The sequence below is a fragment of the Eleutherodactylus coqui genome, chromosome 10 (genome assembly GCF_035609145.1).
Source record: "Eleutherodactylus coqui strain aEleCoq1 chromosome 10, aEleCoq1.hap1, whole genome shotgun sequence".
Lineage (NCBI taxonomy): Eukaryota > Metazoa > Chordata > Amphibia > Anura > Eleutherodactylidae > Eleutherodactylus > Eleutherodactylus coqui.
The window spans coordinates 6,351,294-6,371,420 of record NC_089846.1 but is presented as its reverse complement, the minus strand read 5'-3'; the positions used below and the strand labels follow the sequence as shown (position 1 = coordinate 6,371,420).

At 48.5% G+C, this 20,127-nt stretch overlaps 1 protein-coding gene across 1 annotated transcript; it reads right to left on the bottom strand.

Moving 5' to 3' along the window:
• Window positions 1–15,859: 15,859 nt before the first annotated feature.
• Window positions 15,860–19,448, bottom strand: LOC136579972 (tubulin beta-4B chain). The gene is made up of 4 exons (XM_066580108.1): window positions 19,290–19,448; window positions 17,743–17,851; window positions 17,556–17,666; window positions 15,860–17,077 (listed from the first exon to the last, which is right to left on the bottom strand). Exons 1-4 carry the CDS (start codon window positions 19,344–19,346, stop codon window positions 16,017–16,019), a joined length of 1,338 nt encoding a protein of 445 aa, XP_066436205.1. The 5' UTR covers window positions 19,347–19,448; the 3' UTR covers window positions 15,860–16,016.
• Window positions 19,449–20,127: the final 679 nt, after the last annotated feature.

Below are 20,127 nucleotides of genomic sequence, written 5' to 3'. Positions count from 1 at the left end.
CTGCAAGGATAAAGCTCGCACCCCAACCCTGCGGCATCGCACACTAACGGAAGTGAACGCGGGCGCATTGCAGCTCACAGCTCAGTGCAGTCACAACCCAAGGACCTCAAAAAAGTTTTTTTCTGGATTTCTTACAATCTAAAGGGATATTCTGGGCTTTTTTAACTGATGACCTATTCCCCGGATCCGCCGCCCATGACCATCGTTTTGTCCGCTGCAATGACAGTGGTCAGAGGAGGAAGTTGAAGTGCTTGAAATCACTTCTACACTCCTATTTGGGGCCATGTTCAGGACGTCACTTCCTGTCCTAGACAGGGAGTGTAGGAGAAGCGGAGCGCGCCCGTTGATTTCAATGGGAGTGAAGCCAGCGCTCTGATAACCGCCACTGAAGACAATATCAGGCCTGCTGAACTGACAGCGGACCGGACGATCAGCTGATGGAGGGGGGTCCCGAGTGGCTGAACCCCGTCCATCAACTGCTGATCAACTGGCCGGAGGATACGCAGCAGTTTAAACCGCCCAGAATACCCCTTTAACCCCAGGACATAAAGTTACCTCCTGGAAGCAGTACCTGCAAATGGACCTAAACCTACGACATGTGGATGGCACAGGCCCAGAGGCTGATCCCGTACCCTCCACTAGAGGACTGAGCCGATCCCGTACCCTCCACTAGAGGACTGAGCCGATCCCGTACCCTCCACTAGAGGACTGAGCCGATCCCGTACCCTCCACTAGAGGACTGAGCCGATCCCGTGGCCTCCACTAGAGGACTGAGCCGATCCCGTGGCCTCCACTAGAGGACTGAGCCGATCCCGTGGCCTCCACTAGAGGACTGAGCCGATCCCGTGGCCTCCACTAGAGGACTGAGCCGATCCCGTGGCCTCCACTAGAGGACTGAGCCGATCCCGTGGCCTCCACTAGAGGACTGAGCCGATCCCGTGGCCTCCACTAGAGGGCTGAGCCGATCCCGTGGCCTCCACTAGAGGGCTGAGCCGATCCCGTGGCCTCCACTAGAGGGCTGAGCCGATCCCGTGGCCTCCACTAGAGGGCTGAGCCGATCCCGTGGCCTCCACTAGAGGGCTGAGCCGATCCCGTGGCCTCCACTAGAGGGCTGAGCCGATCCCGTGGCCTCCACTAGAGGGCTGAGCCGATCCCGTGGCCTCCACTAGAGGGCTGAGCCGATCCCGTGGCCTCCACTAGAGGGCTGAGCCGATCCCGTGGCCTCCACTAGAGGGCTGAGCCGATCCCGTGGCCTCCACTAGAGGGCTGAGCCGATCCCGTGGCCTCCACTAGAGGGCTGAGCCGATCCCGTGGCCTCCACTAGAGGACTGAGCCGATCCCGTGGCCTCCACTAGAGGACTGAGCCGATCCCGTGGCCTCCACTAGAGGACTGAGCCGATCCCGTGGCCTCCACTAGAGGACTGAGCCGATCCCGTGGCCTCCACTAGAGGACTGAGCCGATCCCGTGGCCTCCACTAGAGGACTGAGCCGATCCCGTGGCCTCCACTAGAGGACTGAGCCGATCCCGTGGCCTCCACTAGAGGACTGAGCCGATCCCGTGGCCTCCACTAGAGGACTGAGCCGATCCCGTGGCCTCCACTAGAGGACTGAGCCGATCCCGTGGCCTCCACTAGAGGACTGAGCCGATCCCGTGGCCTCCACTAGAGGACTGAGCCGATCCCGTGGCCTCCACTAGAGGACTGAGCCGATCCCGTGGCCTCCACTAGAGGACTGAGCCGATCCCGTGGCCTCCACTAGAGGACTGAGCCGATCCCGTGGCCTCCACTAGAGGACTGAGCCGATCCCGTACCCTCCACTAGAGGACTGAGCCGATCCCGTACCCTCCACTACAGGACTGAGCCGATCCCGTACCCTCCACTACAGGACTGAGCCGATCCCGTACCCTCCACTACAGGACTGGCAGACGGCTCCCTGCTGTTAACCCATTATGAACAATGTTGACTGTGGCATGTAAAGGGTTCACAGACTGAGGGCGTTCCTTCTGAGATGTCATCGGCCCTCTGGATGCTAAATGATGATGTCATGGTCTGCCATTGATTGGCCAGTGATCATAGGATCACAGTTTCAGGTCCCCCACACGGACATAAAAAATGTAAAGATAAAAATCTATAAATAGTAGAAAAAAATATATAAAATGGGTAAAAAAAACCCTTCTTACACTCTTTCCCCTCTTTATTTAATAAAAAAAAACACATTTGGTATTGTCACATCTGTAACGACCCGGATAATAAAATAAGCCCGCCGTTCATCCTGCGCGGAAAACACTATAAAAAATGTCATTTTTTATTTTTTTTTAGCATTTTACCTCTCAAAAAACGCAATAGAAGTAATCAAAAAAGCCAAAATGGTCCCAATAAAAACTACAGCTCACCATACAAAAAAACAAACCCTGACAGCTCCGCCCGTAGGAAGATGAAACGTTACGGGAGTGTGAGAGCAGCAATGCGAAGAAAGGGCTTCTATTGTAAACAAACAAACAATGGCTGAACTGAGTACAACACATTATAGAGAGTCGCTGCGGCGTCCATCCGTTCCATGAGGCCGAACACGTCACTCATCCAATAAGGCGTCTCTCTGCCAATCAGTGCCGGCCGATTCCGATACTGCCGTGCAAACCGAAGCCTTTTCTTCCAATGCGCCTTTGTTAACGGTGACCGTCCGCCCACCGTCCGGCAACTCTGCTACATCGCCCCCTTCTGCCCACCGAGTGATATATGAGCAGACGGCTATCGCACACCTTATATACCCACCAAGCCAGCCCAACGCACGCAGCGGAAGTAGCAGGTGCTCATAATAATATGAATCCATTGTGTATGTAACAGAGAAAGCTACAGCTCGCCACGCAAAAAATAAGCCCCCATACGGCCGGGGGGACGGAAAAACAAAAAAGATATCGCTTTTGAAAATTCCTCCAAAAAGATCATTGTGTCCTTAGGACCAAAGTAGTGTGTCACTAAGGGGTTAAGGTTGCGGCAACGTGCGAGCTTCATATTGAGCGCATTCACTTTCAGTAATCCGCAGTACCGCACGGTATACCGCAATCCTTGGCCATCCCACATGTGGATCTCTAGCCTAAAGCAGTTTTATTACCCCTCCTGGCACTCCGACCCTAAAAATTGGAAGGGTTTCTCGTTACAGGACCCCTACAAGACGAGGCACTGGAAGCCGACGGCGGAGTATAAGTCCCCTTCATCTGCATACATCAAGACTCCCAAGATAGAACTGCCACAAAATGTGCAGCGTAACGCCAAACCAGGTGAGACCGCAGGAACTACGGCGTGACCACTGACCAAAAGTACCTATGGTAGTTTTTGGGAGACCAATGGCATTTAGAGGCGGAAAGGGCATATTTCTCCAAAATGTGTTTGTTCCTAAAAGTAGAACAATCCGTCTAACAATTACCCCCCAGAGGGGGCCGATAGAAGACAATGTTCTGTATCAATAGACCCCACCCCAGTAATACCTGCCCCCTTTATGCCATCTTATCAGCAAAGACAAAAGACCCTATAAATGAGTAAAAAGAAATAAAAAAATAACACACTGGTAAGAAAGTTCCATGAACTGACCAGTAGATGGCGCCATGCTGTTCGGCTAAAACGTTTCCAGTACCGCTGTGTCACCTCGCTCGCCTCAGATGTCCTCCGGAAAATTGGCTGACATTGCGAGGGGGCTTTAGTGTTACAGCCAGAAGCAGATTATATAACGGAGACTGTAGCGGCTGTAGGGGGGCCCCGAGCCCTTCATTCACACTCCAGCTGGTGCAAACATGACAATTACCGAAGCTTTAAAAATTACCATATTGTTATAAAAGAATAAAAAATACGTATGTTGTTAAATTATACTTCTGTTTTATCGGAAGGTTACCCCGGCTTCATTCCTCTGAACCACTGTAGCACGGGCACACGTTTTACCAAAGAGGTCAACACAAGTATGGATGAATTTGATTGCAGCCAGGTAAGGATATTTATTGTAACTAGTAGGAGATGAAATGACAACTACGGTGACAAATACTATAATACTGCCCCCTATGTACAAGAATATAACTACTATAATACTGCCCCCTATGTACAAGAATATAACTACTATAATACTGCCCCCTATGTACAAGAATATAACTACTATAATACTGCCCCCTATGTACAAGAATATAACTACTATAATACTGCCCCCTATGTATAAGAATATAACTACTATAATACTGCCCCCTATGTATAAGAATATAACTACTATAATACTGCCCCCTATGTACAAGAATATAACTACTATAATACTGCCCCCTATGTACAAGAATATAACTACTATAATACTGCCCCCTATGTACAAGAATATAACTACTATAATACTGCCCCCTATGTATAAGAATATAACTACTATAATACTGCCCCCTATGTACAAGAATATAACTACTATAATACTGCCCCCTATGTACAAGAATATAACTACTATAATACTGCCTCCTATGTACAAGAATATAACTACTATAATACTGCTCCGATGTACAAGAATATAACTACTATAATACTGCCCCCCTATGTACAAGAATATAACTACTATAATACTGCCTCCAATGTACAAGAATATAACTACTATAACACTGCCCCCTATGTACAAGAATATAACTACTATACTACTGCCTCCTATGTACAAGAATATAACTACTATAATACTGCCCCTATGTACAAGAATATAACTACTATAATACTGCCTCCTATGTACAGGAATATAACTACTATAATACTGCCCCTATGTACAAGAATATAACTACTATAATACTGCCCCCTATGTACAAGAATATAACTACTATAATACCGCCCCTATGTACAAGAATATAACTACTATAATACTGCCTCCTATGTACAAGAATATAACTACTATAATACTGCCCCTATGTACAAGAATATAACTACTATAATACTGCCCCCTATGTACAAGAATATAACTACTATAATACTGCCCCGTATGTACAAGAATAGAACTACTATAATACTGCCCCGTATGTACAAGAATATAACTACTATAATACTGCCCCGTATGTACAAGAATATAACTACTATAATACTGCCGCCTATGTACAAGAATATAACTACTATAATACTGCTCCTATGTACAAGGATATAACTACTGTAATACTGCCCTCTATGTACAAGAATATAACTACTATAATACTGCCCCCTATGTACAAAAATATAACTACTATAATACCGTCCCCAATGTACAAGAATATAACTGCTATAATACTGCCCCCTATGTACAAGAATATAACTATTATAATACTGCTCCCTATGTACAATAATATAACTACTATAATACTGCCCCCTATGTACAAGAATATAACTACTATAATACTGCTCCCTATGTACAATAATATAACTACTATAATACTGCCCCCTATGTACAAGAATATAACTACTATAATACTGCCTCCTATGTACAAGAATATAACTACTATAATACTGCCTCCTATGTACTAGAATATAACTACTATAATACTGCCGCCTATGTACAAGAATATAACTACTATAATACTGCCTCCTATGTACTAGAATATAACTACTATAATACTGCCGCCTATGTACAAGAATATAACTACTATAATACTGCTCCCTATGTACAAGAATATAACTACTATAATACTGCTCCCTATGTACAAGAATATAACTACTATAATACTGCCCCCTATGTACAAGAATATAACTACTATAATATTCTTGTACATAGGAGGCAGTATTATAGTAGTTATATTCTTGTACATAGGGGGCAGTATTATAGTAGTTATATTCTTGTACATAGGAGGCAGTATAACTACTATAATACTGCCCCCTATGTACAAGAATATAACTACTATAATACTGCCCCCTATGTACATGAATATAACTACTATAATACTGCCCCCTATGTACAAGAATATAACTACTATAATACTGCCCCCTATGTACAAGAATATAACTAATAATAATAATAATAATAATAATCTTTATTTGTATAGCGCCAACATATTCCGCAGCGCTTACATGGACAGGGGGGAATACAGAAAGACAAAATACAAACATTACAGAACCACGGTTACATATAGTAATCAGTTGATGGAAACAATAGGGGTGAGGGTCCTGCTCCAACGAGCTTACATACTACAAGTAATGGGGTGATACAGAGGGTAAAGGGGCTGGAGATGTGCACAGTATGGCGGAGTGTGAGGGATGCTATACACATAGACAATGGTCAGACATTTAGCCGTGTGACGGCAGAAACGGTGTGACTGCAGGAGCGGTTTATGATGGCTAGCAGGGATTGCAGTCAGTAGGTCAGGGAGCATGTTATCAGGCGGAGTACAGAGGGTCTGTTTAGGGGATGCGGTATGCCTCCCTGAAGAGGTGCGTTTTTAGAGCACGCCTGAAGTTCTGCAAGTCCTGGATTGCTCGGGTAGCCTTTGGTAGTGCGTTCCAGAGGACCGGTGCTGCTCTGGAGAAGTCTTGGAGGCGGGAATGAGAAGTTCGAATTAAAGGGGCGCTCAGTCTGGTTTCATTAGCAGAGCGGAGAGCCCGGGCTGGTTGATGGATTGAGATGAGGGAGGCGATATAGGGTGGCGCTGTACTGTGGAGGGCTTTGTGGATGAAGGTAGCGAGTTTGAATTGAATTCTGTATTTAACGGGCAGCCAGTGCAGTGACCGGCACAGGACAGAGGCGTCCGAGTAGCGGCTGGACAGGAAGATGAGCCTGGCTGCCGCATTCAGGATGGATTGGAGAGGGTAGAGTCTGGTGCAGGGGAGGCCGATCAGCAACGAGTTGCAATAATCGAGCCGGGAGTGGATGAGGGCGACAATAAGCGTTTTTAACGTCTCCACAGTGAGAAAAGAGCGGATTCTTGCGATGTTCTTGAGGTGCAGCTGACATGTTCGGGCCAGAGATTGGATGTAGGGGGTAAAAGAGAGATCAGAGTCAAATATGACCCCAAGGCAGCAGGCATGTTGTCTAGGAGTTATGGTGGTGCCACACACTGAGATGGAGATGTCAGGATGAGGGCGGTTAGTGGAGGGTGGAAATACCAGTAAGTCAGTTTTAGAGAGGTTTAGTTTTAGGTAGAGAGAGGACATGGTGTTAGAGACAGCGGACAGACAGTTAGTGATGTTTTGGAGGAAGGGTGCAGAGATGTCACGGGCAGAGGTGTATAGCTGGGTGTCATCAGCGTACTGGTGGTATTTGAGGCCAAAACTCCTGATGGTTTGTCCAATAGGGGCTGTGTAGATAGAGAAGAGAAGGGGGCCAAGGACCGAGCCCTGGGGGACCCCAACAGCAAGGGGAAGAGGAGGGGAGGTAGAGCCAGCAAAGGAGACGCTGAAAGAGCGGTCAGATAGGTAAGAGGAGAACCAGGAGAGGGCAGTGTCCTTTAGGCCAATGGAGCGTAGCATACTGAGGAGGAGTTTGTGGTCAACAGTGTCAAACGCTGCAGAAAGGTCGAGGAGGATCAGTAGGGAGTAATCGCCCCTCGATTTGGCTGTCAGTAGGTCATTGGATACCCTAGTAAGGGCAGTTTCTGTCGAGTGTTGAGGTCGGAAGCCAGACTGTAGGGGGTCTAGGAGAGAGTTCTCTGATAAGTAGCTTACAAGGCGGGAGTAAACTAGGCGTTCTAGTAGTTTGGAGATGAAGGGGAGGTTTGAGATGGGTCTGTAGTTGGCAGCATCAGTCGCGTCCAGAGTCGGTTTCTTTAGCAGTGGGGATATGATGGCGTGTTTGAAAGAAGAGGGAAAGATGCCAGAGGTCAGAGAGAGGTTGAATATAGTGGTGAGATGGGAGATGACCACTGGGGAGAAGGAACGGAGGAGGTGTGAGGGGAGAGGGTCGCTAGCGCAGGTGGTGGGGCGAGCAGAGAAGAGCAATTTGGAGACTTCTTCCTCTGTCGCTGGTCTGAGTACAGACAGTGAGCAGGAGCTAGATGCAGTGCTGACAGGACTAGGGTCAGGGCTAGTCTGGGATTGGGAAGTTATTTCCTGACGGATGTCGTCTATTTTCTTTTGAAGTAAGCAGCCAGCTCTTCAGCACTGAGATCCGTCACTGGGGGCTGCGGTTTTGGGCTGAGAAGGGAGTGAAAAGTATCAAAGAGCCGTTTAGGGTTGTGCGATAATGAAGAGACTAGAGAGGTGAAGTAGACTTGTTTGGCATGGTGGAGGGCGAGGTTGTAGGTTCTGAGCATGAATTTGTAGTGGAGGAAGTCTGGTGCCGTTTGCGATTTCCTCCACAGCCGTTCAGCACTTCTAGAGCACCGCCGGATGAAGCGTGTATGAGGTGTGAGCCAGGGTTGCCGTGTTCTACATCGAATGGCTCGGGTTCTGGGGGGCGCTGCTTCATCCAGGGCATGTTTGAGAGCGGTGTTGTAGTGAGCGGCAGCCAGGTTGGGGCAGGAGAGGAGAGAGATGGGTGACAGAGAGGACTGTAGGGATTCAGCAAAGTCCTGGGTGTGAATGGCCTTAAGGTTCCTGTAGGTACTACTATAATACTGCTCCTATGTACAAGAATATATCTACTATAATACTGCTCCTATGTACAAGAATATAACTACTATAATACTGCCACCTATGTACAAGAATATAACTACTATAATACTGCCCCCTATGTACAAGAATATAACTACTATAATACTGCCCCTATGTACAAGAATATAACTACTATAATACTGCCCCCTATGTACAAGAATATAACTACTATAATACTGCTCCTATGTACAAGAATAGAACTACTATAATACTGCCCCCTATGTACAAGAATAGAACTACTATAATACTGCCCCCTATGTACAAGAATAGAACTACTATAATACTGCCCCCTATGTACAAGAATATAACTACTATAATACTGCCTCCTATGTACAAGAATATAACTACTATAATACTGCCTCCTATGTACAAGAATATAACTACTATAATACTGCCCCCTATGTACAAGAATATAACTACTATAATACTGCTCCTATGTACAAGAATATAACTACTATAATACTGCCTCCTATGTACAAGAATATAACTACTATAATACTGCCCCCTATGTACAAGAATATAACTACTATAATACTGCCCCCTATGTACAAGAATATAACTACTATAATACTGCTCCTATGTACAAGAATATAACTACTATAATACTGCCCCCTATGTACAAGAATATAACTACTATAATACTGCCCCCTATGTAGCTATTTGGCACTCGCCCATGTAAATACGGCCCTAAAATCCTAAATCTTTTGACCTAAAACAGCATCTCAGCTATATTGGGAGGACTGTGCGCTGCCCGGTTATTACCAGTGTGACTCATGTACTTGGAGGAATCACAAGGAGTCAGGATGAGGTCAGCGGCAGCACATTACATCGCTGCTTGTTGTAACCAGCATGCGGATGATGAGAGCGGCAGCCCTCTCACTGCGGCTGCTGTGATGCTGCGGGGGGCTCACTCGCCTGTTGGATCCAATCTCAGTGATGGCAAAAACAAAAATATTCACTACTGCTGTGCAAGTGCCTTTACATAGTAAGTCTCACAGTCACCGGGGTCCACAAGGCTGAGATACGGGGAGCTGTTTGCAGGGGCCTAACCGTAGAGCTGCTTTTGCAGTTTGTTCCCAAATTAAGCAAGCAGCAGTGCAGCGGGGTCAAGGGGACTACAGAGGGCAGCCGGCCATAGGAGCTCTATAGTCTAAGAGGCTTCTAATAGCTCCACATACACATAAAGGGGGATGAAAATGGACTTTCTTCCCATCCGGTGTGGCCCCCTTTGGCCCCATGACTGCAGTCACCCTCTGCTGCAGCTTCCCACCAGATTCCCACAGATGTGTCCAGGGATTTGCCTACATTCCTTTAGGAGAGCTTCAAATAGTGATGGGGGATGATGGGCATGTTGGGCGCATAGATACGGCGTTCTAGTTCGTCCTAAAGATGCTCGATGTGATTGAGAGCCGGACTTTGGGCGGCCAATGAAGTCTGCAGACGTTCTGCTCCCCACCCTGCGTGCCGTATGACATGGCGCTCGTCATGTTGGTGGAGACACGGAGCTGTACCAGAGTATCACCACAGGGGAGGTGATGCCACATTGTCTGGATGTCTCTGTAGCCATTGTCCGTGAGGATAGACTTCATTATAACCAATGGCCCTAACACCCCCCACCATAACAGAACCTCCCCCAAACCTCACTGTTGGGACGATGCCGTCACGTAGAAACCGCTCACCAGACAACCATCACACCCAAGTGCCGCCATCCGATCAGAAGATGGTGTCCTGTGATTCATCCACAACACTTACTTCCACTCACTTACAGTCCGTCGCTCCAAGCCCCATCGCAGGCGCCGCTGTGCAGTCACTGCTGTGATGTTGTGGTCAGCTGCTCGTCCATGGTAACCCTTCACATGCCGACCCTACAGATGGTTCTGGTGCTAATGGATGTCCCAATGTCCTGTGAGACCCGCTGAGCGAGGGCAGACGATGTGTGTGATGTCTTCACAGCTCCTAGAAGGCTTTGTTGTCCACGTTCTGTCAGTTTGCGAGGTCTCCCTGAGTGTGGCGGCACCGCACACACCAGATAGCTTCCATCTCCCAATAACATAACCAACAGTGGAAGATCCAGAGGCTGCAATGTCCCATACTGATTGGTTGGTGACATCCCCCCACCAGACCCCATTGTCAGCTCTCCACCTTGTGACATCCATCCGCCAGACCCCATTGTCAGCTCTACACCTGATGACATCCCACCACCAGACCCCATTGTCGACTCTACACCTGGTGACATCCCCCCACCAGACTCTGTTGTTGGCTCTACACCTGGTGACATCCCACCACCAGACCTCGTTGTCAGCTCTACACCTGCTGACATCCCATCACCAGACCCCATTGTCAGCTCTACACCTGGTGACATCCCCCCCACCAGACCCCGTTGTCATCTCTACACCTGGTGACATCCCCCCCACCAGACCCCGTTGTCATCTCTACACCTGGTGACATCCCACCACCAGACCCCGGTTGTCAGCTCTACACCTGGTGACATCCCACCACCAGACCCCATCGTCAGCTCTACACCTGGTGACATCCCCCCACCAGACCCTGTTGTCAGCTCTACACCTGGTAACATCCCCCCACCAGACCCTGTTGTCAGCTCTACACCTGGTGACATCCCCCCACCAGACCCCGTTGTCAGCTCTACACCTGGTGACATCCCACCACCAGACCCCATCGACAGCTCTACACCTGGTGACATCCCACCACCAGACCCCATCGTCAGCTCTACACCTGGTGACATCCCCACCAGACCCCATCGTCAGCTCTACACCTGGTGACATCCCCCCACCAGACCCCGTTGTCAGCTCTAAACCTGAGGGCATGTGATGGTTTCTGTACTAGGACCTCCTGTGTGATCCTCTCCTTTATACCTGATGCCACACATCACCTGACCGCACAGGACAATCATTCTGTCACCTTAGTGTATTCTCAGCTTCTCACTGAGTGACTTGCAGGGAGTTCTCCGGTTAGGTTCAGCTGTTGTGACCTAGTAGCGCTATATTACAGGGTTTGTAGGTCTCCTTCCTCCACATGAATCATATCCTAGGTGGGACCTAATGACGGCAGGCGTCTCTGATCCCCGCCCTCTGCTGCTTGCCATAAATACAGATACTAGACAGGGAGCTATACCCAAGACTATAAGGTGTAGCCACAGGTGACCAGCGAGGGCACGGCCGTCCTAAACCTTCAGGACCGCATTACTGCAGGCAGAAAGTGAATAACAAAAATATAACAGAACCAAAAAAAATTATTAAAACTTCACAAAAATCTTTCTGTAAAATCAGGGGATGGACGTAAAACTGCAGCAACTAGATTACCCCGTCTCACCGAAAATAAAGGTGAGGGCACCTTATCACTTGCATTTTTTTAACGGTGCAATATGGCTGCGTTTTTTTCATGTGATTGTCAATGGGACTTAAAAAAAAGAATCCATTACCCAGTAGGCTCGGTCCCGGTCCCTCCCGCTGCTCTCTAGAGGTTCGTCGCGGTTCCCACAGTCCTCAGCTGCTCGTACAACATTACTTCCTGGTTATGGGATTCATAAATCCCAACTCCTGGAAGCGATGGTTGTGATTGGTTCTACGACCGCGGCTCAGTCAATCAATGCAGTGCTGGCTGAACCAATGCAATGGCTGCGACTGGCCGTGGCTCAGCCAATTCATAAATCCCGCCTCTACAGCATGATGGCTGTTGATTGGTTCTGCCAGTGCAGCATTGAGTGGTTCTTCAACTGCTGCTCAGCCAATCACAGCCAAGTCCTGCAGCAGCAGGGAATGCCACCATGATGGCAGGACAGTAATGTCAGCGCAACATTTCAATCCAGTTAGTCCCTTCACCTTTAGCATCTTTTAGTTAACCCCTTAAAGATCAAAGTGCTTTGGTCCTACAGGATCAGACACTAGTGATTTTAAGCATGTGATGGGTTTTGGCCCTATTTTTCTCCTGGCCTGCCCAATTTATTTTTGATACTTTGTGACATGTAGGCTGTTTAAAAACTCTTCACTAGAGATAAGCGAACGTACGCGGTTCGGGTGTTTTTGGACCTGAGCACCGTTTTTTCCAAGTAACTGACTACTCAGACAAAAAGATTCAGGGTGCCGGGGGTTGCAGAGGGCAGTGGGGGGAGCTCTCCCCTGTTCCCCACTGCTACCCACTGCTCAACCACACTGCCCCCCGGATCTTTTCGTCCGAGTAGTCAGTTACTCTGAAAAACGGTGCTCGGGTCCAAAAACACCCGAACCGAGTACGCTCGCTCATCTCTACTCTTCACTGAAATTTGTTTCTTTTATGAGGGGTAAGTAGAAAAAAAAAGTTTTGAATGTAATTTTTAAAGTTTACATAACATATAGGAAGGGGTTCACCGTGGTTTGTCTGATGTAATGTGTAGTCTGAGTACAATGTGGCTTTTAGAGGGGTGGGTTATGCAAGTTCTTACATTTTTTGTAACTTAACAGCTACAGCCCCCCCGATAGTACAAGGCGTCTGGGTGACCCTCACATTGTGAGTCTGCTAATACACGGCAGGTCTGCCACGTTGGGGGGTTGCCGGTGAGCACGATTGCCACTTCCTGCATTCTCTATATACCGCTTATTTAACACTATGCAGCCTGTAAGGGAGAAGTTAAAAACCACTTCTGCCTTCGGGTCCTCAGCTGTTTGACTGCCGAGGACCTGACAGGTAAAAGCTTTAATCCTGTGAATTTTTCCTAATATGCAGGATTAAGTGCTGTATACTTACAAATGTGAGCCATCCCCAGGAATTAGGGGTCCATCACTTAAGATCCCCACCTGGCACCAGTCCAATGCCATGGCAAACAGCTCCGTCTGTAGTGCAGTGGCAATGCAAAGTTAATAGCATCTGTGCCTGCATAACCAGCCTAAGCCACTCCAGTACAGGCAGCACCATCTACTTCTGTCCACAACAGTGGGCCCAATATCCACAGGTTCCCTGATCAGCTATTGATCACCTACCCCGCAGACAGCTCATCAATAGTAAAGTCCCCTTTAAAAGCTACGTGTTCACAGGAGTCAGACACGGTTAAAGTGCAGCCGCAGTATACGGGTACTAGCACACCCAAACAAGTCTGCACTTTTGTATCACGGCTGTCCATCAGGGCCCTTCTGAGCTTGTCTCATCTCTTTTAGATGCAGATTAGACCTCCTATCACCAGCTTGGAACGAAGGCTGAAACCAACTTACTGGCCAAAAGCTAAGATCTATAGCCCTGCTGGTCTCTTGCCCAATTACACAGGCTTTATACCAGGTGAGTAACCATTGCTGTCCTTGCTGCTATAATAGGAGTCACCCGACTGATGGGAATAGAAGCCGTTGCAGTGTTTTAGTCTAGACAGCCCCTCTAGTTCCTAGCAGTCTTAAGACAGACCGGCCTTGCAATATACTTGGGCCCAAACAAGTTTCTAAGCCATGCTGATAACTAATCGGCCTGATTGCCGCTGGCACAGCTGCTGCATATAGCAGACTCAGACCAACACTCGTAAACCAGCGCAGCACTTGAGTCACACATGAAGATTGCGTTTTAATAGCAGAGCAGCATGTGCAAAAATACACCTACAAGGGTAACTTCCAAAATGCTCTGATGTCCAGATATAGATTCTTCTGCTCATTTATTGCCAGGAAGATGGACCAATACCTCCACAGCGCCACCTATTGGATGGCAGCATTCCTTCAAAGCTATGTAGGACTTCAGTCTGTAAAACCATGATTGGAATAGAAAACCAAGTTATAACTAAAGACAGCTGTTCGCTCCTCAGTGTGCAGTAGGTTTCTTGCTTGGCTGGTGACATGGGTCAAGAGGGGGTGTTCTCTCCTTAAGGAGAACACCCCAAAAGAAGTGGGTCAGGAGATTACCCAAGTGTTTGGAGACACCTAGGGTTGAGTGGGAGGGCACTCTTTTAGAAATGACACTCCTTTATTGGCAGGAAGACTATAGAGAGCACAGAGGTGGTAGGTGGCTGGGCTAGTGCACATGCGCTGCCACTAGATTTGTATGAAAGTGGGAAAGGACCTCTGCCATTTCTTTCCATAGATAGTCTGTTGCCCTGGCAACAAGCAGAGGAATTAATATCTGAAGAATGGAGCATTTTGGAAACCTCTTATGGATGAGAGCATTGTTTTGCAGTTGAACACCTTGAAATAGGATTCCTGATATGGAAATAACCCCCTAAGTGCTAACAGCAAGCTTATTGCACAGAAGTGTGATGTCTAAAAATTCAAAATACATCATTTATTATCTTAGTTGCTCACTTTCAACCAGTGTTAAAAAAAAACAAAAAAAACCCTGACCTGGTTTGCACGCTGCATCTAAACATGCCCCAGAACGTAGCGCTGCGTGCTAGGTGAGCTGCCTGTCTAGATGCTCATGCAGCATTCAGCTGTCATCCTGTGTAACTGGGGCGTTACACTAGAAGCTCGTCAGCCAAACCTGCCAATTAGATACGGTGTCAGGGCCTCCAATGAACTTTAGCAGGGCGGTTGCATTGCTACATTAATGTACTAGACTGCAGCATGCTAAATAAGCATTTGTGCATGGCCACCCTGTTTTTTTTCACCATGAAGGATGTGGTTGTTCAGATTCCAGGATTGTGGGAATTTGACTGACAAACTCAGGACTGAAGGAGGATTGGTCACTTTCTGCATGAAAACTGACCTGCAGGTTCTTCCGTGTAAACAGTTCTTTTGAACGGCTGTCTGCTCACCATGAATGGAGGTGGTAGGGAAGGATGCTCCCCAGCCTCCATGCCAGCAGCACTATGGGATGCCAGCGATACTCACTCCATCACTGGTCTGCTGCTGGGCATAGTTTGCTTGACCCCTCATCCTGTGTCAGACCATAAGGTTGTGTTCAAACGTAACATTTTTTTGAACCACACCAAAAAAAAATATTTAAAAAAAGTCTTGCTGTGGTTCAAAACTGCACCAACACACGTTAGGCCCACATGTAGCAGAAACCTGTGGAAAGTCTGCATCAAAACTAGTATAAACACAAGAGCTGCCCCATTGGTGTGGATTTTGATGCAGAGGCACAAGTGTGCCAAATATGTATTTAAAAAAAGCTGAACAAGTTTTGATGCACGGGGTTAAGTGTAAGCTACCCACACCATTCTGTGAATGTATTTGAGCCATTGGTGAAGGTGTTCGCATCCTCCCATCATGGAGACCTCAGGAGTTACCAAGTCTGACTCTTTTCCTTCTCTCGCAGGCTACAGGGACAGCTTCGGCTTAACCTATGGAACCACCACCAGGCAGCTCTACATCAAGAACACACCGTAAGACGACCCAGGGCAAAGGTGTTATGAAAGTTGTTTTAATGGTGGTGTAAAGTTCTGTACAGCATGAAATGAGGAACAGAAGTAACAAATAAACATGAACATCAAGAAACAGGAGTCTGAACGGGAGAGGAGAGATGTTACAGTTAAACATAATTTACAACTGTTAGCCGGGCACCTTATGCAGCCTCTTCCTCGGCCTCCTCCTCAAACTCTCCTTCCTCTTCTGCTGTGGCATCCTGGTACTGCTGGTACTCTGACACCAGGTCGTTCATGTTGCTCTCGGCTTCTGTGAACTCCATCTCATCCATGCCCTCGCCAGTGTACCAATGCAAGAAGGCCTTCCTCCGGAACATAGCTGTGAACTGCTCAGAAATGCGCTTGAACAGCTCCTGGATAGCTGTGCTGTTCCCGATGAAGGTGGCAGACATCTTAAGGCCTCGGGGTGGGATGTCACAGACCGCTGTTTTGACATTGTTGGGGATCCATTCCACAAAGTAGCTGCTGTTCTTGTTCTGCACATTCAGCATCTGCTCATCCACCTCCTTCATGGACATACGGCCTCTGAACACAGCTGCTACGGTCAGGTAGCGGCCGTGACGTGGGTCGCAGGCAGCCATCATGTTCTTGGCGTCAAACATCTGCTGTGTCAGCTCAGGAACAGTTAAGGCACGGTACTGTTGGCTACCACGGCTGGTGAGTGGGGCAAAGCCAGGCATGAAAAAGTGCAGACGAGGGAAAGGCACCATGTTTACAGCCAGTTTACGCAAGTCAGCGTTCAGCTGGCCAGGGAAGCGCAGGCAGGTGGTCACACCACTCATGGTGGCTGATACCAGATGGTTCAGGTCACCATAGGTGGGTGTGGTGAGTTTCAGGGTTCTGAAGCAGATGTCATACAGGGCTTCATTATCTATGCAGTAGGTTTCATCTGTGTTTTCTACAAGCTGGTGAACGGACAGGGTGGCGTTGTATGGCTCTACTACAGTATCAGACACTTTGGGGGACGGCACAACACTGAAAGTGTTCATGATTCTGTCTGGGTATTCTTCTCTGATCTTGCTGATGAGGAGGGTCCCCATACCAGATCCAGTGCCACCGCCCAGGGAATGGGTCAGCTGGAAGCCCTGGAGACAGTCACAACTTTCTGCTTCCTTCCTTACAACGTCCAATACTGAGTCAACCAGTTCTGCTCCTTCTGTGTAATGTCCTTTGGCCCAGTTGTTTCCAGCACCACTCTGGCCTAATTAGGAATGAGAGAGAGAATTAACACTCAGAAGGATAGCCTGTCCAGCCAAACATCAGACTAGATGATACCAGACTAGCTGCTAGAGACACTGACTTAATGCAGCCACCCCCTCCCCCACCAGGAGTTAATGGACTTGTTGGTCAACAATAGATGTTTGTGGGACCTACAACTCATCCCTGCTGACTATAGCACAGCAGCCGAGGTTGGTATTGCATAGGAGATGCACCTGTAATACCAACCTGGGCTTCTGTGCCATGGTAAGCGCTTTCTACACTGATAGTCCTGACAATTAGCCGGTCCCTGCCAATTTGATGACTAGTCAGCAATACAGCAGAAATCCTGGAATGCCCCTTTAAAGCTTGGGCTGGTCTCCATATGCCAAGTCATTATAGTGCACAAACAAATAAACCCCCCCTAGCCATTGAGTAATACCACATCTGACCAAGCCGTCTCAAGATGCCAGATCACTTACCGAACACAAAGTTGTCTGGTCTGAAGATCTGTCCGAAGGGTCCAGACCGCACGGAGTCCATGGTGCCGGGCTCCAAGTCCACCAAGACGGCGCGGGGAACATATTTCCCACCTGCAGATAAAGTCACATTAGCAACATTGCGGGGATAAGGTAACATCTTAGATACAAGAGGACTCCCATCACTCACCTGTAGCTTCATTGTAGTAAACATTGATCCTTTCCAGCTGGAGGTCGCTGTCTCCGTGGTAGGTACCAGTGGGGTCAATGCCATGTTCATCACTGATCACCTCCCAGAACTAGAGGGGAGAGGACACAGGCATCAGTCTAATATATGCCATTCAACAAGGTATCCCTAAAGTCAGCTAAGATTATAGTTAGAGGGTCTAACTACCAAGCCCAAAAAAATGGGGTCTCACACCCTCACTGCAGGCGCCATGCAGTAGCAGTCAGACACCATTTATCTTCAGTGGGGCTGAAGATGGACAAGCACTTGCATCAGCAGCACATATATAACCAGTTCACTGTCTGATGGCTTGTACATGCCCGCAGTGACAACAGCAGTAGGAAGGATATGGACCCATTTTTTGGGCTTGGCAGTTAGACCCACCCCCTGCATTCTCAGGATCAGTGGGGGTCTCAGCAGTAAAACCCCTCCCAGACATGTGAATAGACCCTTAAAAGGGAACCCATCACTCCTGCAGCACCATGAACTGGTACTATTAGTGATGTGATGGAGCCGCAGGGTCCCTTTAAAGGCGTGTGGATTTATACCACAATTGCAAGTTATCAGAAGGGGTCTTTGTAATACGACCCCCACCGATAAGGAGGTTATCCCCATCATGACCATCCTGTCGTTAAAGGGAATAACTTGCAGTTGTGATAGAGCACTGAGTCATCAGACCGCACACCCCGGGCAGCAGACATGACCGATGCGCAGTCAGTGGGCTACCAGCCAACGCAGCGGGCCAGGATCCATTACACTGCATGCATCGTTAATGAGGGTTCTTACAGGACACGGACACACTGGTATCTGCAGTGCAGACGGGCCCCAACAGGAGGGCCACATAAGTCATGACACTAAAGCTGAGTGATCCTGCCATACATTGGTGGCAACCCCAGCAGGAATCTGGGGTGCCCACTGCTCTGGGGTCCCTCAGGTAGCTGAATGACTATAAGGGAGTCAGAAGCTTTATGAACAATCTGGTAGTTTCCTTAAAACAGCCAAACACTTTAAACAGTTTAAGGACCACAAGTACCAGCAAGCCCTCTAGATACTCATATGCCCTACAGAGGCTATTACAGTCCAGCAGTGACGTCACCGCTCGCACCTGCAGTCACTTCCCGCCAACTTCTCGCGCTTTGAATTTAAAATCTGTAACCTGTAAGACGTGACCCGACAGGTTCCCGAGCGGCCCCGCCCACCGCCAGCCAGGGCACGCCCATCGGGCCCGCGGCACGTGACGGCGCTGGGGCGGGAAGGGCCGTTGAGGTGAGACAGCCGCTTTTACCCTCACAGTGCGGGCGAACAGTAACGGGAGTATCACAGGGGAGGGGGAAGTGCGGCTCCGGGAGCCGACTGGTGTGAGGGAAGAACGGGCGCGCAATGCGGCAAAACGCCTGCCAGCCGCCATGTTCGAGGGAGACGATACGAATGAGGCAGGACTCTAAGCAGTAAAGCCGGGTCCGCCTTCACCACAGCAGGGAGAATCCGACTCGGTCCCCGCGAGCACCCACCTTGGCTCCGATCTGGTTTCCGCACTGTCCGGCCTGCAGATGAACGATTTCCCTCATGGTGGCTGTGGAAGGGCAGTTAGCTTGGCTGTTCTTTAGAGGCTCCGAGAGAACTGATCCAACCGTTCGCCTCACCACTTTTTATAGGCGGCTCCCACGCGAAGCTCGAGCTCCAATTGGATGTAAGAAAGAAGGCGGGCTGATTTGGAAGCCAGTGATTGCTTACTAGGTTGTCAATCAATCGCGTCATGGAACATAAGCGTGATCTGATTGGCTGTCTGTCAGCTGTCATGGTCACCTTACTCCCGCCGCAGCTACGCCATGATTGGTTCTATTCAAATGATTGACTGGCCGCCTGATTGGTCACTTATGGAGGCGGGATCAAATGAGCGTCTTAGTAACCGCCGCAATGCGCTTCGTGCGCCAGGAACTAGTTAGTTAGTTGCCAGGCGTTCATTCACGGACGGGTTTACGCTGTCTCTAGTGCGCAGTGTCATGATCGGGACGCTCCCTTACGTCAACATCGGTTTCTAAGCGGCCTTGGTTACCGGCTGGTAGTAGCGAGAGGGCCGGGTCGTTTCCCGCTATTCAGGCCTCTCTTGGTCTGTTTATCCTGGAAACCCGTCGTGTTCAGACAAGCCGCCTTCCATTACACTGAATAATTCATTAAATAGAAACACATTCCTAAACACAAGCCGTGGCCATGGTTTCCTATGGACGTTACCGTCGTCTGTGGTGACATTGTTTTACCTCACGATGCGTTTATTACAAGCCACGGGCAACTGCAGAAACAATCCCCAGTTAACACGTAGTTTTGCGTAAAATATTTCACCAGGCGTTT

What these genes read in the sequence shown, in the direction of transcription:
- LOC136579972 (XM_066580108.1), bottom strand. Translation starts at nt 19,346, where the DNA reads ATGAGGGAAATCGTTCATCTGCAGGCCGGACAGTGCGGAAACCAGATC. An exon ending in TTACTACAATGAAGCTACAG is followed by an intron (nt 17,667 to 17,742) that starts GTGAGTGATGGG and finishes CTTTATCTGCAG; the next exon opens with GTGGGAAATATGTTCCCCGC. An exon ending in ACCAGACAACTTTGTGTTCG is followed by an intron (nt 17,078 to 17,555) that starts GTAAGTGATCTG and finishes ATTCCTAATTAG; the next exon opens with GCCAGAGTGGTGCTGGAAAC.